The sequence below is a fragment of the Lineus longissimus genome, chromosome 17 (assembly GCF_910592395.1).
Source record: "Lineus longissimus chromosome 17, tnLinLong1.2, whole genome shotgun sequence".
NCBI classification, from domain to species: domain Eukaryota; kingdom Metazoa; phylum Nemertea; class Pilidiophora; order Heteronemertea; family Lineidae; genus Lineus; species Lineus longissimus.
In genome coordinates, this window is record NC_088324.1 from 12804657 (window position 1) to 12826897 (window position 22241).

The 22241-nt window shown below is 41.6% G+C and overlaps 5 protein-coding genes across 6 annotated transcripts; 2 read left to right on the forward strand and 3 right to left on the reverse strand.

Annotated features, from left to right (window-relative positions):
• Positions 1-94: 94 nt before the first annotated feature.
• On the reverse strand, positions 95-3021 carry LOC135501359 (uncharacterized). The gene is made up of 6 exons (XM_064793431.1): positions 2909-3021; positions 2649-2726; positions 2297-2413; positions 1887-2078; positions 1490-1648; positions 95-1116 (listed from the first exon to the last, which is right to left on the reverse strand). Exons 3-6 carry the CDS (start codon positions 2366-2368, stop codon positions 805-807), a joined length of 735 nt encoding a protein of 244 aa, XP_064649501.1. The 5' UTR covers positions 2369-2413; positions 2649-2726; positions 2909-3021; the 3' UTR covers positions 95-804.
• On the reverse strand, positions 2407-8663 carry LOC135501029 (chromosome-associated kinesin KIF4A-like). The gene is made up of 17 exons (XM_064792747.1): positions 8429-8663; positions 7872-8155; positions 7473-7639; positions 7225-7319; positions 6941-7060; positions 6416-6629; positions 5972-6190; positions 5623-5782; positions 5189-5377; positions 4685-4933; positions 4261-4572; positions 4005-4145; positions 3584-3808; positions 3303-3473; positions 2909-3004; positions 2649-2726; positions 2407-2520 (listed from the first exon to the last, which is right to left on the reverse strand). Exons 1-17 carry the CDS (start codon positions 8661-8663, stop codon positions 2407-2409), a joined length of 3069 nt encoding a protein of 1022 aa, XP_064648817.1.
• Positions 8664-9652: 989 nt separating this feature from the next.
• LOC135501335 (geranylgeranyl transferase type-2 subunit beta-like) lies at positions 9653-13561 on the reverse strand. Of its 2 annotated transcripts, none has more exons than XM_064793395.1 (10): positions 13493-13561; positions 12831-12905; positions 12418-12525; positions 12012-12209; positions 11745-11850; positions 11530-11582; positions 11155-11265; positions 10841-10952; positions 10570-10733; positions 9653-10289 (listed from the first exon to the last, which is right to left on the reverse strand). In XM_064793395.1, the coding sequence occupies exons 2-10, from the start codon at positions 12831-12833 to the stop codon at positions 10152-10154; spliced, it is 993 nt and encodes a 330-aa protein (XP_064649465.1). In that variant the 5' UTR covers positions 12834-12905; positions 13493-13561; the 3' UTR covers positions 9653-10151. The 2 variants fall into 2 exon arrangements, with proteins under 2 accessions (XP_064649465.1, XP_064649466.1); XM_064793396.1 differs by lacking the exon at positions 13493-13561 and adding an exon at positions 13065-13246.
• A 1786-nt stretch (positions 13562-15347) lies between these two features.
• Positions 15348-19583, forward strand: LOC135501030 (glutamyl aminopeptidase-like). The gene is made up of 11 exons (XM_064792748.1): positions 15348-15352; positions 15518-15673; positions 15917-16034; positions 16246-16366; positions 16621-16787; positions 17047-17163; positions 17352-17483; positions 17793-17924; positions 18222-18664; positions 18947-19079; positions 19332-19583. The coding sequence occupies exons 1-11, from the start codon at positions 15348-15350 to the stop codon at positions 19572-19574; spliced, it is 1767 nt and encodes a 588-aa protein (XP_064648818.1). The 3' UTR covers positions 19575-19583.
• A 1337-nt stretch (positions 19584-20920) lies between these two features.
• LOC135501031 (probable G-protein coupled receptor 139) lies at positions 20921-22051 on the forward strand. Its single transcript, XM_064792749.1, has one exon. The coding sequence runs from the start codon at positions 20921-20923 to the stop codon at positions 22049-22051; it is 1131 nt and encodes a 376-aa protein (XP_064648819.1).
• The last annotated feature ends 190 nt before the right edge of the window (positions 22052-22241 follow it).

Here is a 22241-nt window from a genome sequence, read left to right on the forward strand (position 1 = left end):
TTACTTGCATGTAAGCGTGTTCAGCTATATTGTCTTAAAAGTAGCAAATATATACATGTATTAATCTGTACAGATTTCCGATAGTGCAATGGTGTATTTACAATTTGAAAATCATGATGATTGCACTATGTGAAAAAGCACTCCATTGACATTTTTTTTATTTTATTGACTGGAAAACCCGAGTAGATCGTGTAGATTCGAAAACAAAGGTATTTACACTGATTCATTTGATTGAGAAAAACGTCTCGTCCCCTCTACCTCACTTGAAAGCCCCAGGATTTAGGCGCACTACTCTTTGGCAGAAAATAATTGAATGTCACAATCTACATGTCACCCTAGAATATCAAGTTTTTGCGCTCTAAGTTCTAATTCCTTATAGACAGCGGAAATATCTCTTCTTTACACCGTCCTTATACAAGGAGAACACTGTATCTTACTTTAAAAACCGCTTGAAGTTGATATGAAGTTCTTAACAAATGCAAAATGGTACTTGTACATGCTATACTGAAGTATGTCAAAGCCAAAGCCAAATCTCTCCTGACGTACATGAGAGGCGCAAATTTACAGATCTACAGCAGAGTCATCTAGATTAAACACACAAACTTGACACATCAACAAATGATAAGTATTTCATGCCAGACTGCCATATCAGAAACTGCTGTTGATATTATCATCGCTGTCTTCAGGTGACGGAATGGACGCAGCTGGACTCTCTCCTTGGCGGAAAAATCTCCGAGACCATGGTGACTGACAAGCGCTGCGCTGCATATTGAAACTCGAATGAAGGAGGGAACTACGACGTCGTCAATCGGACAACCCTGGAAAGAATCGCTCCCCTTGTGATAGCAGCTGGCGCTTCCGCTTGGCAACCGGGCCGTTGTTCTCACTTGATTTCTTCTTCCTCGGGAACAATGACGTCACCAATGCCGTTTCTTTGAATTCTAATGGAGAATCTGCTTGATTGGACGAATCACCAAATAGCTTTTTTGGTGAAGCTTTTTCTGTTTTGTTCGTTACGGCAGGGCTCTTGTCATCGATACAGAAAGTGGTGTTCAGCTCAACTTTGGATTCTTCCATGATGGTCGATGTGGTGCTCTCTAGAATGCTGTCACTCTCCTGAAGTATACATAAGAAGTAGAAGAATTGTTTAGGTTTTATCAGTTTATCATAAACTATATGATATACACAGAGACAGAGTCTTGTTATAATCATACTTGTGCAAGTGCATTTCAGTACAGAGGAGGAATCAACAAGTGTTATTCCATGCCATTTTGCACATGCCAGGGAGATCAATATTCAAAACAAACAGCAACTCCTCTTGAAGGGCAGCCTTCACTGATGGCATACATGTCGTTTCCTAAGATCTCCAGTTTCCTCTGACATTACATTACAAATTACCCAATACCATCTAGAGCTCATAATATCCCAACCAATGCGCAACTCTCGACTAAATAACGAGATCAAAGCTATTAATAATTCTAAATCCTACCTTATCGATTCCCATTGTCGAGTCTGGTTGGATCTCCTCCACATTCTTACAACCGATGCAGCCACAAGCTTCACTACAGAAGGCCAGACCAGTCCTGCAGCTGCATCTCTTAGTATTACAACCAGTCTTGCACATGCACATCCTGGCTTTGCTCGAAGTCTGAAAAATAAGGATTCTATATCAGAACCTTAGAAATTCTGAAGACTCCCAGTGGGTGTCAGACCGATGGGTCCTTTTTAGGAAAACAAGTCATAGCTGCTGCACCCAAGATACCAAATCAACCATGTCTTTTAACCCCTTCAATGTCGAGTATTTTTTTCCTTACTGACCAATCTGTGTCCGTTTTTTTTAAAGTGTGCGTTCACTGGTTAATGCGACTTGGTAAGTTTGTTTGTACCTTTCTTATTTTGGACATCTCTTCTTCCCCCTCATGAGCATTTGTCTCCCTCCTGTTTCTGGGCTTTCGTTTGATCGGAGTAGGATAGTAATCACTCTCGCTGTCATTATCTTCATCCTCACTGCCTGAAAGCAGATAATCCTCATCTTCGCTAGAGCTGTCCATCTTTGGAGGGGGTGGCTTCTTATTCACCTATCAAAATAGCAGGAGCGATTACTCACATGCACCGACAAAACAGATTATTGGTTAGTTTTATGGCCACCATTCTAGCAAGAACATAGTCTTTCATATGGTGTTTTGACAAAGTTTTACAAAAACTGGTGAGAAAGGTAGAACCTCATTGCTTTCAACATCATTGGATGCACTTGACAGGTTCCGCATTGAAAGAGCAGATCAACACCTTGACTCACCTTTGCCTTTTTCACAGGAGCAGGCGTAGCAAATGCAAATGGCGACGACCCTGCATCACAGAGACTGGGCATGAGTGAAACATTACCTCCCCCCTTGTACTTGAGAACTGTCAATTCCTAAAAACATGAAGGCAGTGGTGATTATTGACGATTATCATTCTGGGCCCAGTATCATCAGACTTTAATGTCAAGTCATAACTCCTATTACGCTCTACCTTGATAAACTGGAAATAAATAGTCTAGTTTACTTATAGTGGTGTAACTACTGTCATGCCTTCAATCTATCTATGAAGTACAACGCTGTGCTTTGCCTGTTGAATATTCGAGATTAACAATTAATACTTTAACTTACTTTTTTGAGAATAGTGCATTCGTCATTTCTCTCTTCAAGTTCCTCATTGATTTTCGCCAACCGTTCAATTTGCTCTTCCTGAAAAAATTCCATGAAAATTTCCAAGAAAATGTTAGAAAGTTCAGTAGAAATTCTCAACAGTGGGCTAAATTTCTGAAGGTATGTATTCATTCACTCTACGTCTCCAAGTGAAGGGGTCACGATAACCGAGTAATAAATGGGTGAACATAACATTTGCCAAACACGCAATGTTGCCATACCTGGAATTTCAGTCGTTCTTTTGTATCCTCATCCAGAGTTGTATCCTTCTTGTCATCTTGTCGGAGGGTCTGTAGCTGCTTCAACAAGTAGAGAACCTACAAAGCAGAAAACATGTTAGCAAATAAAACTCAAAATGCTGCAAAACCTAGGTCAAAGATTAGACACACCTTTCAAGATTGCATGACTACATGTACATGTAAATGCACCTGCTGTTTCGAATGTGCTACAAACCAACTCCAGTGATGGAGAGTAAGCACTCAGTTCAACACTAAACTGTCATCGCCCGCGAAGCCATTGGTGTTGAGGGTACGAAGTCCGGTCCAGTTTTGGTTCTTACTGATATTCTAATTCTTAATTGTCTCTCAACCTGAAATCAAAACAAGAAGTACTTGCCTTTTCTTGATTCTGTCTCTGTACCTCTGTCTTTTCAGTTTCATGATGACGTTTCAGTTCTTCGACCTCATTTTCAAGTTTCTGAACTGCTGACGTCATGTCATCCTGGTTTGTCTTGACATCAGCCAGGTTGCTCTTTTGCTTGGTGCATTCTACTTTTGCCGTAACAGCCTGGAGAGTAGACAAGGTCAGAATTAATTCATGCACAAAGATGCTTTTCTCAAGAATCTACATGTACATGTAACATTGAAAACTAATGCAGAGAGATGACAATAGCCTACCATATTCATCAACCACTTCAGTGCACATTTTGCTTCCACCATTGTATGGATGCTGGACCATCTCATCTTTTTCACATCGTCTTGATCCGCATCAACCAACTTCTGCTGGAAATCTGAGATCTGAGCGTTACAGAGACGGAGATCGTTCTGAAGATCGGATATCTGTGATTTTGTCTTCGCATGCAGATTGTCTGTGTCATCTGCACCTTCGCTCCAAGCAAGTCTCTGAAAAACAGATTCGATATCAAAGACAGAAATTTCTATTGAGCAAGTAATTTCAAAGAAAGGTCAGTATTAGGTTTTAGTAAAACGGCCACTGGATTCCAACACTGTTGAAAATATTCCAACTTCTTTCTATGTCTTGCCAGCAGTCCCTTCACATTAGAATTAGATCAAAATGTGATAAAAAATCCGGAGTTACCTTTTTTGGTGGCTCAGTCAGTTTCTCCTTCAGCTCTGTTAGCTGTTCCGTGAGCTCCTTTCTATCCAACAGCAATGAGTTGAGATGAAGTTTTGCTTCTTCTAAGCTGACCTGTACATCAAGATCTCGACTCAACCAATTCTGGAACAGAATGACATGAGTGGTTTGATAATCATTTGGAATCAGGCAGCTCATTTCATTCAAAGATACATACAAATTATAGAATGACCACTAGGAAGATGCATGCGTGACTTACCCGAACCCTCTGTCCAATACCAGACTTATCAGACACCTTCAGCTGTTTGTCACGCTCCAACAGGGCACACTTCTGCTTCTGCAACGCCTCCTTCAGACGCCGATTAGCAGACGCCGCCTCGTCTGCTTTCCGTCGGAGAACCTGTTGCTGCTTCGAGTAGTCTCGCTCAAGTTTTGCGAGCTCAAACTGACGCTTTCTGTCCTTAGCCTTGAGCTGAAGGACCTCCTTGTCTTTTTGTTGACGCCATTTTCTGAACGTCTCTGCATCTTCCTTCATCTGTTTCATGAGACGAACTCTGTGTTGTTTCATTGACTGAAAATGAAAACGAATTGATAAGGTTTGGATCGGTCATCAAAGGATTTCGTTACTTTAGTTATATTGGCATAGACAACACACTCTTTAAGGCATTTATCATTGTAATTACCTGAATTTCTTGTCCAAGCTTGGAACACTGTTTATCAGTTTGGTCTTTGACTTTCAATAACTTCGACTGGTCTGTTATTTTCTTTCTTAGTTGACTCAGATCAGACTCCAACTCGACCAGACGTTTTCTGCGCTGTTCAGACACCTTGCTGCTGGCATTACTTGTCTTAGCATCGTGGAGTTTGAGGGTCAGGTCATCTTTCTCAGTCTGGAGCCGGGATACATCCTGTTCGAGTTGCTTCATGGTTTCCTATAATAAAAGTCATAGAATCATATGAGATTTCAGGTCATTAAATCAAAGAATTGCAAGTTTTATCTAGTTTAGACTGAAGTGGACATCATCTGGATTCTTGTTGACAAGCTCTACTGATTAACATCTTTAGAGTTTTGAATTGTACAGGTCGATGAGTTGGCCCCACCTGGCAAAGGAATCTGGTCCACCAGGCAGACCATCTAGCAAAACAACAATAGTGCTATAGCATCAAATTCAACTGGCCATACGTACCTCGTACTGCTGTTTCATACTCTCCATGCCGACTTCATTCACTGCCATCTTACTGGCCAACTCTTGTTTCTTGGTCAGCATCTTATTGAGTTCTTGTAACTCTCGGCCAAGTTTGGCTTGACGTAGGGCATATTTGGCAGACTCTTCTTTGTCTTCTTCAGTTTTCATACCATCTCCAGACTGAGATTCCTGAAATGGAGATAGGGGAAGTCTTGTTATATCTAGGTTTCATTGGAAACATTCAATATATATTATGTTACAGTTGATCAAAGTTGATCTTTTGTTGCAAGCCTGACTGGTCTCTAATACCTCTGGATCTAGAGACTCTATAGTCTAACACCATAATCATCTCTTGTATGCTATTCATGCTGTCGAGATGTTCTGAACCAAGAGTGGATTGGTGGAGTCAAGTTGGGTTTGATCTAACAACCTACCTGGCTTGTCTCTAATACCCCATGGTCAATATTCTCTGCAGGTTCAAGCGTCTCCAGCTCTGTGATTTTCTCTTGTATGCTCTTCATTTGATCAAGGTGTTCAGGCGCCAGAGTATGATCACCGGTCAACAGGGATGCATTTAAACTTTCAAAGTGATGACTGCAATAAAAATATAGAACCTCATTCAAATTTTATCTCATGCATGAATTACGGTACATTCTGTTAAGTAGTTTGTAATGATGAAATGATACATTTCCTAAATCTTTATCAAAATTACAATACCTTTAGAGAAATAATGCCTAAAATCCGTGACCGAAAGCGATGAAAACCAAAGACAGTTGTACTAACCTAGCCTGACATCGGAGAGCAGCAAGCTTTTCCTTTAAATCATCGCGAGCCAGCTCGGCACAGACAACCTTCTCACACATGGCAGCGTTCTGGTCAACCGCGACTCGCAGCTCCTCGGCAAGCTTGTGGTTTTCCTCTTGGAGATGTTTGTTCCTCTCCTGGAGAACCTTTGTGCCGCCCTCGGAGAGCCGGCCAGTTGAAGATGACGATGTGGAAGTACTGGAGACAAAGAACAGACAATTATAAATAGAAGTAGAATGCAATTTCGTCATCATTCACCACATCACAGTTCATAGATTCGCCTGTACAAGGCCTACCTGTAATACGCCTATGTGTAACAGACTTGCCTCAACCATGCAGCATGAACCAGGTCTGTGTTTCCACATGGCACTGGCAAAAAGTGGTAAGGAACTTTCTAAGCGGTGAAAAGAAAATATTCCTTACCCTGAACCAGGGACAATTTGCACCTGCAAATCCTGGACCAGCTGCCGCAGCCTCATTATCTCCGCCATCTGGGGATCTCGATTAATAATCGGCTTGTTCTTTATCTTCCTAGCCCGGTCAGCATAACGTAGAGAGTTTATTGTCTCCTCCATGTTGCTATCAGCAGGGCTGACACAGGCAATCATAACAGTGTGACTGTTACCTCCAAGAGAATCTGAAATAAGATTAAGAACAATGTTATCCCAATACTTTTCTATGAATTCATCAAAACACAACATGTGTCACTGTTTTTTTCATACTGAGGAAAAACTGTCTTATGTTGCAGGATAAAAGAGCAGGTTTTAAGCTAATGGTCCAAGCAATGTTTGAAAGCTCCAAGAGGGGTGAGAACGGAGCTCAGCCATTGTTATAGTTAATCAGGGATGTAACATTTCACTTTTGCTTTTATACAACACACTGCAGCCAAGATGAACTCAAACCGCTTAAGAATACTTGACAATTTCGAAAAAAATAAATATAAACTACCTTGTAATAATCTTGTCAATTTCGAATCCCGATATGGAATGTGCCGTGATTTCTGCCCGTCCTCACCAAGGGCACTGATCACATTACCCAAGCAGAGAAGGCCTTTGTTGATGCTGATGCCTATAAACATGAAATATACTACATGCTAATATCCTGAATATCAAAAACAGACTTTGACAATACCCACTCTATGACACATTTGTTGCTTACGTCTTTTGTATGTAATATCATGTCAACATAATTAAAAACATGAAAAATTACACAATTTAAGTGTATCAACCTACCTTCTCTGAACCTTTCTCCTTCTGCTTGAGTACGCTTGGCCCTCTCAGACCCAGCAAGATCCACCAAATGAAACTTGCACCGAATCAAATCATTCCTGGAGAAAGAAAGCAAAGATAGCGAAATGATTAATATTCTTACAAAGTTAAGACTAATATTTAAATTAAGAAGTTTTTTCTGCTTTTTTAATGCAAGTATTGTACACCAAGTGATTATATTTGAGTTTTTATCCAATACAAAGTTTGCTTACATCTCTTCCTTCTTCCTTTGTTCGACGATGATAGTGAAGATGGCATGTGACCTGCTACTCGTGGCATTCATGGCTGTAGCACCTGTAGTCCTCCCCTTTGAGCCCTGCTCAAGGCACTGCATGGTCTCCTGTAGACTGTTCACTTGCACTTCTTGGAGCCCAGGCAACTGGAACAAGAAAATCAAATACAAGTTACAACCACACTAATTAGCAAGTGAAATAAAAAGACGTTTGTTGCCAGCTACTGTTTAGTTCAAATTGGTTCACAGGGCTTCTTTTTGTTATTTCTTTTTGTTATTTCTTTTTGTTATTTCTTTTTGTTATTTATTTTTGTTATTTATTTTTGTTATTTATTTTTGTTAATAGAATTATTTCACAAATCTGTCTACCTGTTCTTACCTTAATCGACCCCCCAGTGTCTTCCCTCACCATAAGAGACTCTGCCTTTGGTGACATGTTTAACAGATCCTTCAGGTCTTCGTTATAGATTTCTAGGAAGGTCACTTTTATTGTGAATTCTGCATCCTCTTTCTCTTTCACGCCCTCAAACAAGTCTCTGACCACCCTCGGAATCACGCCCATCATATCTTCGTCTTCAGACAAGGCTGCATCATATGCTGTGCCCATGGAGTGTGTCTTGCCACTACCTGTCTGACCGTATGCCAGCACTGTGGCATTGTATCCTGAAAATGAATCAAAAGATATATTTTATTGAGGAGACATTTACCATCAGAGCAAAGATTTGGGTTGTCATTTTGTGATTCCTTCTCAAGCCTAATTTTTAAAATCTAAATCTTACTTCCACTTTACATGGGACAGATGTACTATGTATATCAACATCAAATCTTACATTTCGCTCCGTCCTTTTGTCAATTTTGAGACAAGAGATGTTATTAGATTAGTCTCAGTACAAGTATATCCAATATTGTAATCGAGTCTCTACTATTTTGATGTACCTTTGAACAAGCCTGCAACTAAATCCTTCACTGCATCGCAGTACACAGCCTCCTGAGCTGTTTCAGGCCCAAAAGTGAAGTCATATGTAAAGGCCTTATTATGTCCAACAAGGATCTGTGGCTCTCCCTTGACAAAGGTTAGGCATTGCTGACATCCCTCCGACAGCTCTTTGGGGATGAGAGGTCGGCATCGGACAGCAACACGTACTGGAATCACTTTCCCAGGCTCAGGCATGGTTTTTTCTTCATATGTGACCTGGAAAATAAAGATGTAGTAATCATTGCCAAATTGCTTATGACTGTGTAAGATCTGTAGCGAGTCACACGGTCAAAGGTCTGAAGACATGAAGTGTCACGCTACTGAGCAGTCATGTGCTATGTACTGTAGTGTGTACTGTGTCTGTGTGTGGCTGTCTGTTGTTGTGCAGACAGATAAAAAAACAGCCCCACTTCAGGTCTGCAATCTCAAAAAGCATGGCATTTTGAAGGCTAACCTTTACACGAGGTGAATTTCTGTATTGAGTGATGGTTTATATTACGATCATATGATGTTTTTCTGTTATGCTTCGGAGATATCGCTGTTTTTGCTGAAGAATCGTTTCAGAAAAATATCAAAGTTCGCTCTCAATTTCGGCTCCATCCGCTGGCAGCCAATCAGAATCGCCGTTACATTCTGCTGGTTGGGTAAAAAATAGGAACTCGAATATTTTGCTGAATTTTCAAAATCACTGACCCTTTTACGTCTTGCAAACAAAGTCATGCTGTTCCTTTATTACTTAATACTTGCAAATGAAACGTTAAGTCAACGTGGAATATACTGTTCATTTTCAGACGATATCAAAATAAGTTAACTATTTTGAGAATTAGATGAATTTTGTTGTTGCGACGTCTGAATATGAGGTAGCGACTCCTAGCGTCGAGAATTTTACCTAAACGAATTATTGTTGAATTGGTCTTTGTCCTCGGTTGGCAGAACATCTATGGCGCAACTCTATTGAGGTTGGTCACTCCATCCCATCCTCAGGAAGTGGGCATGATTATTCTGTGTCCCAGTTATATCAACATGGCTATCATCAGTCCCTATGTTGTAGGGGAAGTGAATTTCTTTGGACATGTGAACAGTGGGGCAGGATCATTGAGACAGAGAGTTGGCAGATCGTGATCACCTCTTTCATGGATGAAATAAACAAACTAAAGACGTCTTTCATATTCAATATAATAAAGTGACTTTATTATCCAATTGAGACAATTTTGTGCATAAATTAATGTTCATCCTGCTTGTGAATAACATACATCATATATTATACACAATATGAAATACAAGAAATGATTCTAACAAAAGCATCATGGCGATCAACTTGGTCTAATAATATTTCCAAACATTTCAGTCAGTGTTTACTCTGGCATTATTTTTACTGCTATTATAATGAAATAGTTGAACGGAAGGTTGAAGGTTTGAGCCCTGTATGTAGCTCTTTCTGATGCGGCTGGTTGGTTAGCTGCCACCTAGTGAGGCAGAGGGTACAAACTACCTTCTTGCAAGGAGTCTGGCATTAGAGAAAGGACCCCTGCATCCCTGCATTTATTTATGACCAACATGATAGTTGATGATTCCATAAGAAAAGCACAATCAGAATCTACATGAACATAGCCCATCCCTAAAGTTCACATTCAATGGCTCACAATGGAAGTTCGTTGAAAAAAAATGCACATGTATTTTGAATCACAATAAGTTCAGGCGGATGCCGCGTTTTCTTATTACTTCCTCTGGCATACAGAAAACACAGTTCACAGGCTTTACTTCATTGTTCCCAAGCAAGGAGAGTCCAGTGATTCCAAATAACGTGTGAAATGGGTCAACCTGAAAACAGACGTGAAAATGAAGATTAGTACAAGCAAGGTACATAAGGATCTAACAATGGGACTTTGGTGTCATCTTCATTCGTTTAGAGTCAAGTAGACTTTCAAGCCTTTGTGGAGTTCTTGTTGAATTGCAAGAGCAGCACCATTACGAGACATCAATTTTTACCTTCCAATCTGCACCCTGCATTTACTGAGTGACAGCAAGTTCAGGGCAACACCTATCAAGAGACTTTTTGTTAGAAAGAAGGCTCCATGTGTTATGCAGCCTCTGTACTCACCATATCTCCAGGTCTATCAGCAAATCCTCCTGTCTCATCATCCTGGCATGCTAGAATAAATCGTATCAACTTTGTCTTGTCGATCCAGTGAATCTTTCCTATAATCTTTAGCGAAGCCAGCACCCACCACGAATAACAGACGTCTGGAAGTTTTTCTGGTCGACCTAGAAAAAGAAATGTAACAACACTGTAAAAGATGGTGTTAGATTGATATTTATCAATGACAGAATACTCAAAGATATAGGTTTGAAGACAATAAGATAGTCCTTACCATTGAGTCCACCAGATGGCAGCTGTCGCTCGCAAAGCCACCATCCCAGCATATCTGCCTTGACATGGTGGAGTCTGTCTAATATAGCCAACGTTCCTAAGCAACAGTAAATCTGCAAAGAAACATAAAGGTGCATAAATTACACACAAACAGGACAGATATCTATGCCCATATCTTCTAAGGTTTGATTCAGTCAATGACCCACTCTTGAAGAGGATCACATGTGACGTACAACAACAGAAAATCTCACTTCAACGAAAATAAAAAAAAATAAAAATAGAATTCGAAAATTTATTTTCAAAAGAGTGACTTACTTGTCCTGAGTGTGATTCGCTTCCTGGTCGACACCCAAAGCCGCCATCAAAGTTCATACAAGATAATATAAAATCTACAGTGGAATCGACGTTAATTGCACTAAGTTTCCCCTGAAATGAGAAGTACTCAATGTTTAAGTGGTGAATGATGAATTGTAGATGAGGTCAGGGAACCCAATTCTCTCTGAAGTCAAAAGCAACAAGGCTCTGTTGTGCTTTCTGCATTGTTGCCATTATGTCATCTAAAAGTTGAAGAGTAGGCTGGTATATATAATAGGTTTTGAAAGTCAATCAACTGTTGTAAGCTAGTATCCATCAAAATCAAGTTCTTATCTAATCTTAAGACAATGTCATAAGTTTGCATTTTTTACTCACCAAAAGGGCCAAGCTGGCAACAGCACAAAATGAAAATCTGGTGTCAACCTCACCTGGAACCAAATCAGCAAATAGAATGTTACTAATTTAAACATGATCAAACTTTTTTCCAATGACAGTATGAGTGCAGAGGTAGTGATTGCAACGGCTAAATATGTGGATGTGCAATTGTCTTTCAGAGTTCATATCGATTGAAAAGTCACAACATCACCTACCCCACTTATCTCCTGTAAAACTACCATCCTCTTGCTGAAGGCCTGAGATATATTTCACCACTTCATCCTGATTAATACTGTCTAAGGCATCATAGAGGCTTAAAATCTGAAAGTAAGCAAATGTAAGATTCAGTATGATTTTAATTTTGGTTCTCCTTGTAGTTTATGTCTCATGGCCACTGTCTTTTGATGAGATATGCATAATAGAAAACGATACTGAATCACTTTTTTCAATACACTTAAAATTGAATCGAAGCCGTTGCCCACCTGGATAGCACTAAGAGTATAAAGCAGATGAGGATCGTGTCCAATGCTAGCACCGATTCCCCCACAATCATGTTGGCACGACTTGACAAACTCGATCACTTCGTCTTTATCCATTTTGTCCAAGCTGTTCATTAGGTCCATAACGGTCAGGCCCCAGTAGATGCCACTCATGCGGAGGTATTCTGTCATGCAATATTCCTGAAATAAGACACATGTGATATTGGTCCGATGTTTCAAGTATTTTACTCATGAACCAGGCAATTCTAATTATATAGGATGTCAACTTTATGGCTTGCTGGTAAATATTGGTGACATTTTTTATTGAGTGTGTCCATGTTCAAGAGGAGCAGCAAAGGAATTGGATTATCATGTCAATTCGTAAATCACCATGAGGTGAAAATCTTACATATTCATCCTTCTTGTTCCCATAAGCTGCAATGTATTCAATGTGTTTCTGTAGGAGCAGGGTCTTGGGGACATTGTCCGATATGACAACATCTTTGATAGGAGTCCCCTGGAAAAAAGAACAATGGTTTTGAGGCAAATCATATAACTCAGGAAAAGTGTCCAACACTCGCTCCTTTATGTAGATGTACAACATAAACCTTGATTGTGTAGAAGCAGTAAAAAGGCGAAAGTGACATGTTTGATATGGATTGTGCTTTCAAAGGTAAAGGATGGATGTGACAAAGCACCTCCAAAATGTTGATCAAGATAGAGTGAGTCTGACCATGCAGCAGGTCCTCGTACATGCTAATCCAATGCCCGACAGACATATGATGTACTCCTGTTTTGCTATCAGTATCACACAAAACTAACCATGGCTTCCGAGATACTGCAAGGCCCCTATCACATGTAGCAAGTTCAGGCACCAGCTCCCAACGAACGTACAATCTGTAGAAAAGAAAATCAGAAATATTACATGAAGTAATGCACGGCATAAGTATGGAAACAGATTTCATAAGTTCCGGATGAATAAAACCATCAGGAACAGGATCTATAGATGGGGTAGCAATCTGTATTTTCACCCATGATTAAACTCCATGCTCATACCGCTTCAGTCAACATCATCAGCTATCCTTGCTAGCTTTATGATGATCATGATCACTGGATGATGACATGACAGGCTTGATCCGAACCGTCAACCCTTTGAGCACGACATGACATCTGCTCAATCATTCAAACAAATGTATGCATAACTAGCAGGACAAGTGAACATCTGCATTGTGAGTGTGACCAGGTGAGGGTCGTACTAGTAGTGAGTAGTAGGCCTAGTACACAAAGTACAATGTAGCAGTGTATTGCTGTACAAGTGTACACTGTATGAATAGGACACTGCCAGCAACCAGGTTGTGAACACAATTTTGACAAATTCTCAATAATAATATCACTGCATTGAATTTAGCGCTACACATACAACCATAATGTATATCATTACGAGATGGTGCTAACTACACGAGCTACAAGTTCATTCTATTCACCTATTCCTTGATTTTATCAGATATCAGCTGATGGCAAATTGCAAAAATCTGGTTTGAACGAAGTACCAGTCAACGCTTCTTCCTTGGGTAGGTCTAATTTCATGACTTTGCTGATATTTAGATAACGAACACTGTGTAATCTGCTGATCTTTTACCGTTTATAATCTTTGGCAAAACACTTTCCTTCTCATTGGGGTTTGGGAGTAGGGTCTTGGGCAAGTCACCTGTCTGTTGATTTATTTGTCATTTGGGGTGTGATATTTTGTCTGTAAGGTGCTTGTCAGATGGCCGAAAAGTGTGATCTTAGGCATGTTACCAACTGGGGACGGCCCTTTGCCAAATGGAAAATATCAATAACAGCTACTGTAAGTTCGGCTTCATCTCGTCCACTGGTGACTAATACACCTTCTATTTTACGGCTTTGAGCTCATGAAGATGCCCCAGCCAAAATGCAATATATCTAAGTACTGCAACCACCGTTATATTGTGAATATGACACGTGGGTTCATTAGGGAACTACATGTACTTCACAAGTTATATGAAGTACTTCAATCTTTCTCTGAAGGACTCTTAACCTTTAATCATACCTATCTATACTGATCAGAAGCGTTGCCTCTATATTCGTTTTATGTTTCATAGATATTTGAATCCATGAATGTTCCCCTCATATGAAAGTCTTCACTTGTCAAGTGGACGCAATAAGGGAAACTTTGCTCACTCTCATTCTTCGCAAGCACCTGTCCTTAGTCTTTTCTGCGCGTCAGATCGGCATTCTGCATTCGCTATGTCTTCGTACAGTTACTTAGGCGCAGGATAGCTGATTGTATGGCCAGATGTCTTTTCTGATGACTTTGGAAAGTGGAAAGGATAATCTCATTCCGTGAATAAATTAGGGCAGTCAAGGTTGTCTTTCGAAAGCGTTGTTTATTTGGTCTCCTCCCGATTCGGAGGCAAATATCTACCGTGTCATGTTGTTACTGAGAGTATATCCATTCATATTACTGAGTTTTTTCTGTGTTGTGTTATGTTTGGAAGACTATTTAATGTGTCCGGCAGACGTTTGTGCTATCGTTAGAAGTTTGTGCTCTTATGATGGACCGTATTCGGATGGGTCGTGTGGTTGTGCAAATAACACGTTCAATAAGGGTAGGTAATTCATTCTTTTCCTGGCCCCTCCGTCAAAAGGGGGGGGGGGTTCGTAGCGGGGATACGGAGAATTTCATTGTCCTCTGCCAAAAACGAGGAGTCCCGTCTGATGAGCAAGGGAAAACTGTCGTTTTCCATGACCACGGACCAAAATCTTTTTGACCATGATCAGGTACGCCCTCAGCATGGGATTGAGCAATCCGTCTTTGTATTGAGCCATGGTCTCGGGTGACAGAAAACCCAGTATTACTTTTTGTCTATTTCTTTCAACTCCAAGTTTCTCTTTTTGATTTTCCCAGGTCAAGCTTCCATCGCGGCAGAGAAGTCCAAATATCTCCTCCCAGGGACAGTTCTACCTCTCCATTATAACCTCGAGATACGGCCAAACATCTACGAAAATGACACCTCGAAGTTTGACGCTAGAGGCCACGTAACAATAACCATCCAAGCAAAACAAGTTGTCGATGAAATCCAATTAAATTACAAAGATATTGAAATTGACAGCAGATATGTCCACGTGCGTGAGGTCGCGGGCTCGAATATATCAGTTGTAAGATTGGTCTTTGATTCGCGAAGACAGATAATGACCATCGGACTAGGGTCGCCCCTGAGGAAAGATGGACGCTATGAAGTCAGAATGCCTTTTCAGAGTTATTTGCACCAAGGAGGATGGGGATTGCATTACTACAGTTATAAAGAGAATGGTAAAATGAGGTATGAAGGTATACTGGTAGTGACAACGTTCGCCTGATCAGGTTGCCGCAGCGCAAGTTTCACCACCCGCGATCTGAAAAAGTCGTAAAGCTAATGCTTATCATCTTATTCTCCATTCTTGAGCGAATATCTTTGATCCTTTCCCTTCCCTTCTTTCTCTTGTAGATATGTAGTGGCCAACCTCTTCCAACCCATGTTCGCCCACCGCCACTTCCCCTGCTTCAGCGAACCGAGGTACAAGGCGACCTTCAACCTGACTATTCTGCGGAAGGCTCCTCTCACAAGCCTCTCAAACATGCCGATGAAAGCTTCGAAAGCACGGTAGGCTTGGTACGGTTAATAGGATGTTTGGAAAGTTGTGAAAGTGCAATAAATGACTCTAGGTCAGATGTAATTTCATCCGCGAAATGGTTCAAGTTCCTGCGGCGAGGACTGTTTCTTACCAGAGGTGTATTGGATGGTCTTCTTTCTTGCTGACCGCGTCACTCGAGGCACTCTACTGATCTGTGGAAGAATGTTACCTCTGACCAGTACTCTAAACGCCTGCTTCAATTTCTTTTGCAGAATCGATGGATGGACGGCGGATACTTTTGAAACAACGCAGCCAATGACTGTTTACACCCTCAGTATATTCGTAGGGAGTTTCAACCATCGAACTGTCACAACCAAAAGGGGGTTGAAGGTAAGCAGGAAAACTTTATTCTGTAGACGGGGATAGGGCCGGGGGGGTGGGGGGGGGGGGGGGTGTACAAGCCCGTGGCACAACATTGCAGACACTCGTCTTGCTGTGCTGTGCTGTAACCGAAGACATTTCCCTAATGTATGCATTTCCAGAATCCATTAGCAAAAATGTGTCTATATTATTGATTATCGTCGCATATTTTTTTCTACAGATCCGACTGTGGGCGCGGTCTGCGATGATGCCTAGTATGACATTTGCCCTTCAGATGGCGCCAAAGATAATTGATTACCTAGAGGAATACACGTCTTCCAAATTTCCACTCCCCAAACTAGGTAAGATTCGATAAAAGATAATAGTTGAGAGTTGAAATCGCATTGCTAGTTTTGAGTAATTAGTTTTGTTTTGCCATTCGGGCGTGTTACTTGGTAAACATATAACTTTCATCCCTACCATAAAGGAATAACAACGTAAAGGTTCCACAAAAATCAGCATTCCTAAACGTGTCAGTTTTCCCTTCGACTAATCCGTGCTTGAAGAGTGTCGTAAATGTTGTCTCTATCCGTCTTTGTCTCATTTCCCTCTTCAGACATTATTATGGTGATGGGACTAACCGCAAGTGGTATGGAGAACTGGGGCGCTGTAATATACCAGGAAGAGAGCATGGCGTGCCGCCGATGTGAGGAGACCAGCCATTGGGACCATGAGAAGACTGGGCGGAGCTTGAGACTACTTGCCCATGAGTTGGCACATCAGGTATGTCGGATTCGGTGTTTGAACCTGCTCCTGGAAGAATTCATCTTTAAGAGGACCAAGTTGAGGCCATAAGGGAGTTTTCGCCAAAAGGCTCCCGACGCCTATCACATTGCTCGACATGAGATAGGTGTTCGCGTTGGAGTTTCATAAGCCTTCGAACGAAAAAGGCTCCCGCCTGCGCCATTGTTTTGTCGCATTCATAATAGTGTGACAGACCAATAACTTTCCATCGCTGAGACGTATTTTCTTTCTCCTGCAGTGGTTCGGGAATCTGTTGACGATTTCCGGCTTCGATGACGTCTGGCAAAATGAAGGATTCGCCACCTATTTCTCCACGAAGATCACAGCGGCGCTTCTCAAGAACAAATATGACTTGGTAAGATTTAAGATACGACATTAAGATATCAGCAACCATGTATCTTTAAACTGGAGTTGTCGCCAAAAGACATCACGTAGTACTGGGTTTTAAAGTCGATCGAGGTCTTTTGTTCTTCTACTTATTCGCCCATGCAATTTTTCCGGTGAGGTAATTTGTTGCAGTCATAATTCTGTATTTCGTCACAGGATGGAGCCATCCACAAGGCCAGAGTAGAAGCCCTCATGCGGGACATCCATCCCTTCAGCATGACCATGAGAGACACAGTTTACAACCCAGAGAAGTTACTCGATATATTCGACTCCATAGCCTACGCAAAGGTAAATTCCAATTCCAGCAACACTGCAGCAATGCATTAACGGCGTAACCAAGGGTACGCTGAAGCAAATTGAATATAAAAGCTAAGAATATACAGAAGCTATAAAGCAGCATTGCGCTAAAGCCAAGCAAGGGAAGCTGAAGCCAAGCAAGAGACGCGAAAGACAATCGAAAATACACAGAAGCTTAGCAACAATGTACTAAGCCAAGCAAGAACCCCTTCAAGAGACGCTCAAAGCCAAAAGTCAAGTAAAACTGTGTTAAAACCCCAAAACTACCAGTACCAGACAACGTATCATGTAATTTTACAGGGCCATCTCCTACTCAGGATGTTAAACCACGTCATTGGAGAAGACACCTTCAGGAAGGTTATACGACATTATGTAACCTCCAACGCGTTCACCACCGTCACTTACAGAAACTTCATAAAAAGCCTCCAAAAGGTAACTCGTTAGAGGAATGTCACATACTCAACTGTAAACCCTGGCAACGCATTTCGGGACTAGGATAAGTTACACTATACGTTGATAAAATATACCAACGTTTAGTGCTCTGAGTGGCGATCTTGGATAGTTTATAAAAGATTGTCAAGTTAGGAACGGCACCATTTCTGCAAAATAATAGTGATATACGCGAACAGGCAAGGATATTGCCTGATAGGTTCGTGATGCACTTCCAAATTGAGTCTTACCACCAATGTTACTCGGCTGACCTTTGACAACCGTTTCTGTCTCTTTTAGGTAATCCCCGACGAAGACCTTCGTCGCGGTGCTGTCTCAATGGTGACAACCTGGTTGACAACTGCAGGGCATCCCATCGTGACCGCAGATTACTCCAAGGAGACCGGAGTGATACGCATCTCTCAAGAGAGGCTAGAAGCCTGCATTAGAACGCCGAAGAAGAACGTGTCACAATCATGGACAATACCATACTCCATCGGAGTGTTGGGGACAAACGTTGTCGGGCCGAACTTCCTTTTGGCAGAGTCCACGAACATAACGCTTCCATACCACTCCCGGAATAATATTTTCGTAATACTGGACCCGGGCGTATTTGGGGCGTACAGGGTTAACTATGATGCTAATACGTGGACTCACATTGCCGAGACGGTCGCTAATAATTATAAGGTTATACCTCGGATTCAGCGTATAAGGTTACTGGATGATGCCATTATGCTTTCAAGGTAGAGAAATAAAAGTGGTTGCTGGGAAAGAGTGGATATTGTTCATGACCCAGGACAGCTATCACAGGGTGTCAGAGGGTGTAGCAATGGGTGTATGCTCACAGAAAGCAAGGGTGTCAACCAAAAAATGATCATTTCCTTTTTTGACAGACATGCGAATAGCCATACGTTTAAGCGTTAGAACTACGTCGCCGAAAGGCTTGTAATCATACCATCTTCCGTTTGGATTTCTTTTCGAATGAAACATCACTTTATGGTGGTATTTTTTCTCTCGTTTGGCAGACTTGGGAAGATGAAGCCCATCCACGTGTTTATGATAGCAACATGGCTGAAGCATGAAACGACATACGACATTTGGAAGACATTCCTTGACTATGTTGACGACAGGTGGCACTGCTTCAGGAGGATGATGAAGGTTTGTAATAGTCTACTTTCTCTCACGATGATGAACATTCAATGTTATTTGTTCAAAAGTTGATAGTTACTTAAGCCACTGTATGCCTAAACAGTTAGCCGAGCCGAGTTTCGAAACAAGCCTTGCGGCGACAGCGACAGCCGTTCACAAGTTTAGGACAGTACAAATATGAGCATATAAGATCGAACGCTTTTGGACATTTCTGCTATAATATTCGCTACTGTAACGTTAGACTTGCTTCTCTCTTGACAGACTTACATGTGTCACATCCTGCCCCCAGCACTCAGACGGCGACATCATCAATCAAATCAGAAAGGGGAAGACTGGTTGTACCGATTGCTGCGGCGAAACGTGTGCAAATACAACTGCCCTATGTCAGAAATATATATTGGTCATTGCAAGGAAGTCAGGTTTACAGCTCGGCAAGGCAAATGCGATTTTAGGATCTGGAATGTGCTGAGTTGGCTAAAGAGGGACGCTACAAAGTCTATCTAACTTGATGAAGGGGCCCGATTTTTCGATTGTCTTGTAGGAAAGAGATATTTTTTGAATAAACGAAAGTTCTTTCTTAGAGTAAATGACGCCTGCTTTGAATGAGAGATGAGGATTTGTACACTGAGGATAATTCCTACCAAACACGAGAACGTGTTCCCATTTGAATATGAGCGGACGGATTGTCATTTCTTTCTGACGAAATTGCGTGCGTGGCGGTCAGGACGAATTTTCGTTAATTGCGCGAGCGCCAATTCTAGTAAAAGTAGAACAAATGGAAATTTCATTGATATCAAAGACTATGTTATTGTCATTGGTTACTGACATCTCAGGTGAGCTTGCATTGGGTGTGTCAAGTACACCCGGAATCATCCCAAAAAAAGTGCCCGAGGAGGCGTTGATGTTGTAACAACAAAGTGATAGTGAAGGCATTTTATGCAATTGATGTTTATTTCATGAGTTGTAATTTCAAGTATCGATTTCATAAATCTATTTTTGCTATTCTGGGAGGAGTCGGATTCATTGAGCAAAAAGATGGCTTCAGTTAAATCGCTATAAACAGCATTTTAAAACTGCCGCACCCGGAAATCACCCCATTTTGAAATATATTCAACCACTAGAGTTGCTTCTTTTTGTACCAGTAGGTCAAATTGGCGCTGATTCACATTCCAACTTTGATGTACATCATCACCATACCGGAGTATTTCTCTGAACCCAGACAGAATTGATAAACTGCTCGAATCAACAGGTATATATACTCATGAGATCAATGTTAGACTTCGCTACATCATGCAACCTCACTTTATAGTTGAAGGTATCACTTTTCAAATGTCCAACCACGTTTTGTGATGCCAATAATAAACAGTAGCGTTGCCATGGCAACTGAAGCTTTTCCAAAGCGATGGGAAGTTAAAAGTGAAGGATATTCTCCGCATTACATGACACAAAGGTTGTGAACGATGCTGATCTCAACATTTCAAGTTCTTCGAAGCGTTTTATTGATGATTAAAAGGACTTCAAGTTCAAATTAAACTAGTGCTTGACTGCGGAAATGTTCAGGACTTGGAGATGTAAGTGGCATACATGTAATGCCTTTTCGAATTGAAGCCATTCTTTGAGGAAAACACTGCACCGCAACTTCATTGTCGGCCTATTGCAGTATTGCCGGTAAAACACAATTTGCCTTACCCGCCGGTCAAACAACTGAAACGTACCGTATTTCTTTTGGAGAAGAACAAAAACTATTAACGGTGTCCTTTGCAACGTTTTGACCATGAATTACGAGGATGTGGCAAATGCATTTCGTCCGTTCACAAATACGGCCTGACAAGTCAAATATGACCAGCATAATGGAACCGGAAGGGACTAGTGACACCATGACTATGGAACCGGAAATAAATGCCACGTGGAATACGACAACCGTTCCCCCTTTTGTCAACGGGGACGTTAGGACAACTTTAGCAGACAGTGTTACCGAGTTAACGGCGTTCGCGGAATATAGGTCAGCAGTTGTCATCAGAGTGCTCGGAACTATTTTCATTGCGGTGTTGGCCTCGATTGGGAACCCTCTGTCCCTTGCTGTCCTCCGCAGTGTCCGATTGAAACATTCCACAACCAGTATCTTGTTGTCCTATCTTGCTGTCGTGGACCTGTTGTGTGTCTATTTTGCATTGGTGCCGCAAACGATAAGCTACGCCACCGGCCATTTTGTTCAACTCGCATCAGATTTTGGGTGTAGATTCTTCTGGTTCGCGCCACTCTTCCTGACAGAATTATCCTCATGGGTCCTGGTGCTGGTATCTGTAGAAAGGGTCATCGCAGTATGGCTGCCAACGAAGTTAAAAACATTGAGCACAACGAGAACGGCGGCCGGGTCACTTGCGGTTGTAACAATTGTCTTGTTCGCCGTCAACACAAGATACTTCTTCACGAAAAAGCTGATCGGTGATTCTTGTGTTCCGAATCCGCCATTTGCAGATTTCGAGAAGTTTGGCTCAGTTTGGTTAGATCGGATGCTGTATTGGGGCGTCCCCATGATAGCAATGTTGGTTAGCAATATCGTCATTTTTGCCAAAATACGTCTGCTGAGGAGTAACGGGCAGCAGCAGACGGCAGGGCGTTTCAAAAACAAAACAATCATCATGATGACGAACACATTTGCTTTCATGGTTTGTACGACACCCTTGATGTTTTTCAACATCATCTACGAAGGATGGGACAACAACCCCAAGGAGATCAAAGTAAAATACGAGTTGGCCTACTCGGTGCTGCAGTTTTTTGCCTATTTGAACCACGCCATTAACTTCATTCTGTATTGCGCGGCGGGGAGCAGGTTTCGGGAAGAGTTTCAATATGTTGTGATGAGGAAATCGCGGGCCGTTTGGCCAGAAGCGACATCGACAGTGAGTATGCCGCGGCGCGCCAGGCTCGAGAGCCGGATGGAGGTGGGTTTCAGGCTGGACACGGGGTTTGGTAGTTGAGGAGTTTCTAGGAAGGTTTTGATTAGCAATATGCCAACTCGGTAAACATCAGGATGGGGAGATAGGAAGCTAGAGAGACAATTGTGTTGCTGGCGGTTCGGAAGGATAGATATGAGAAGGACACAAGGGCTGGGCAAAGATTCATTATGATAATGGATGACTGTGTACCGGTGTAACGTTTTTGAGTGTA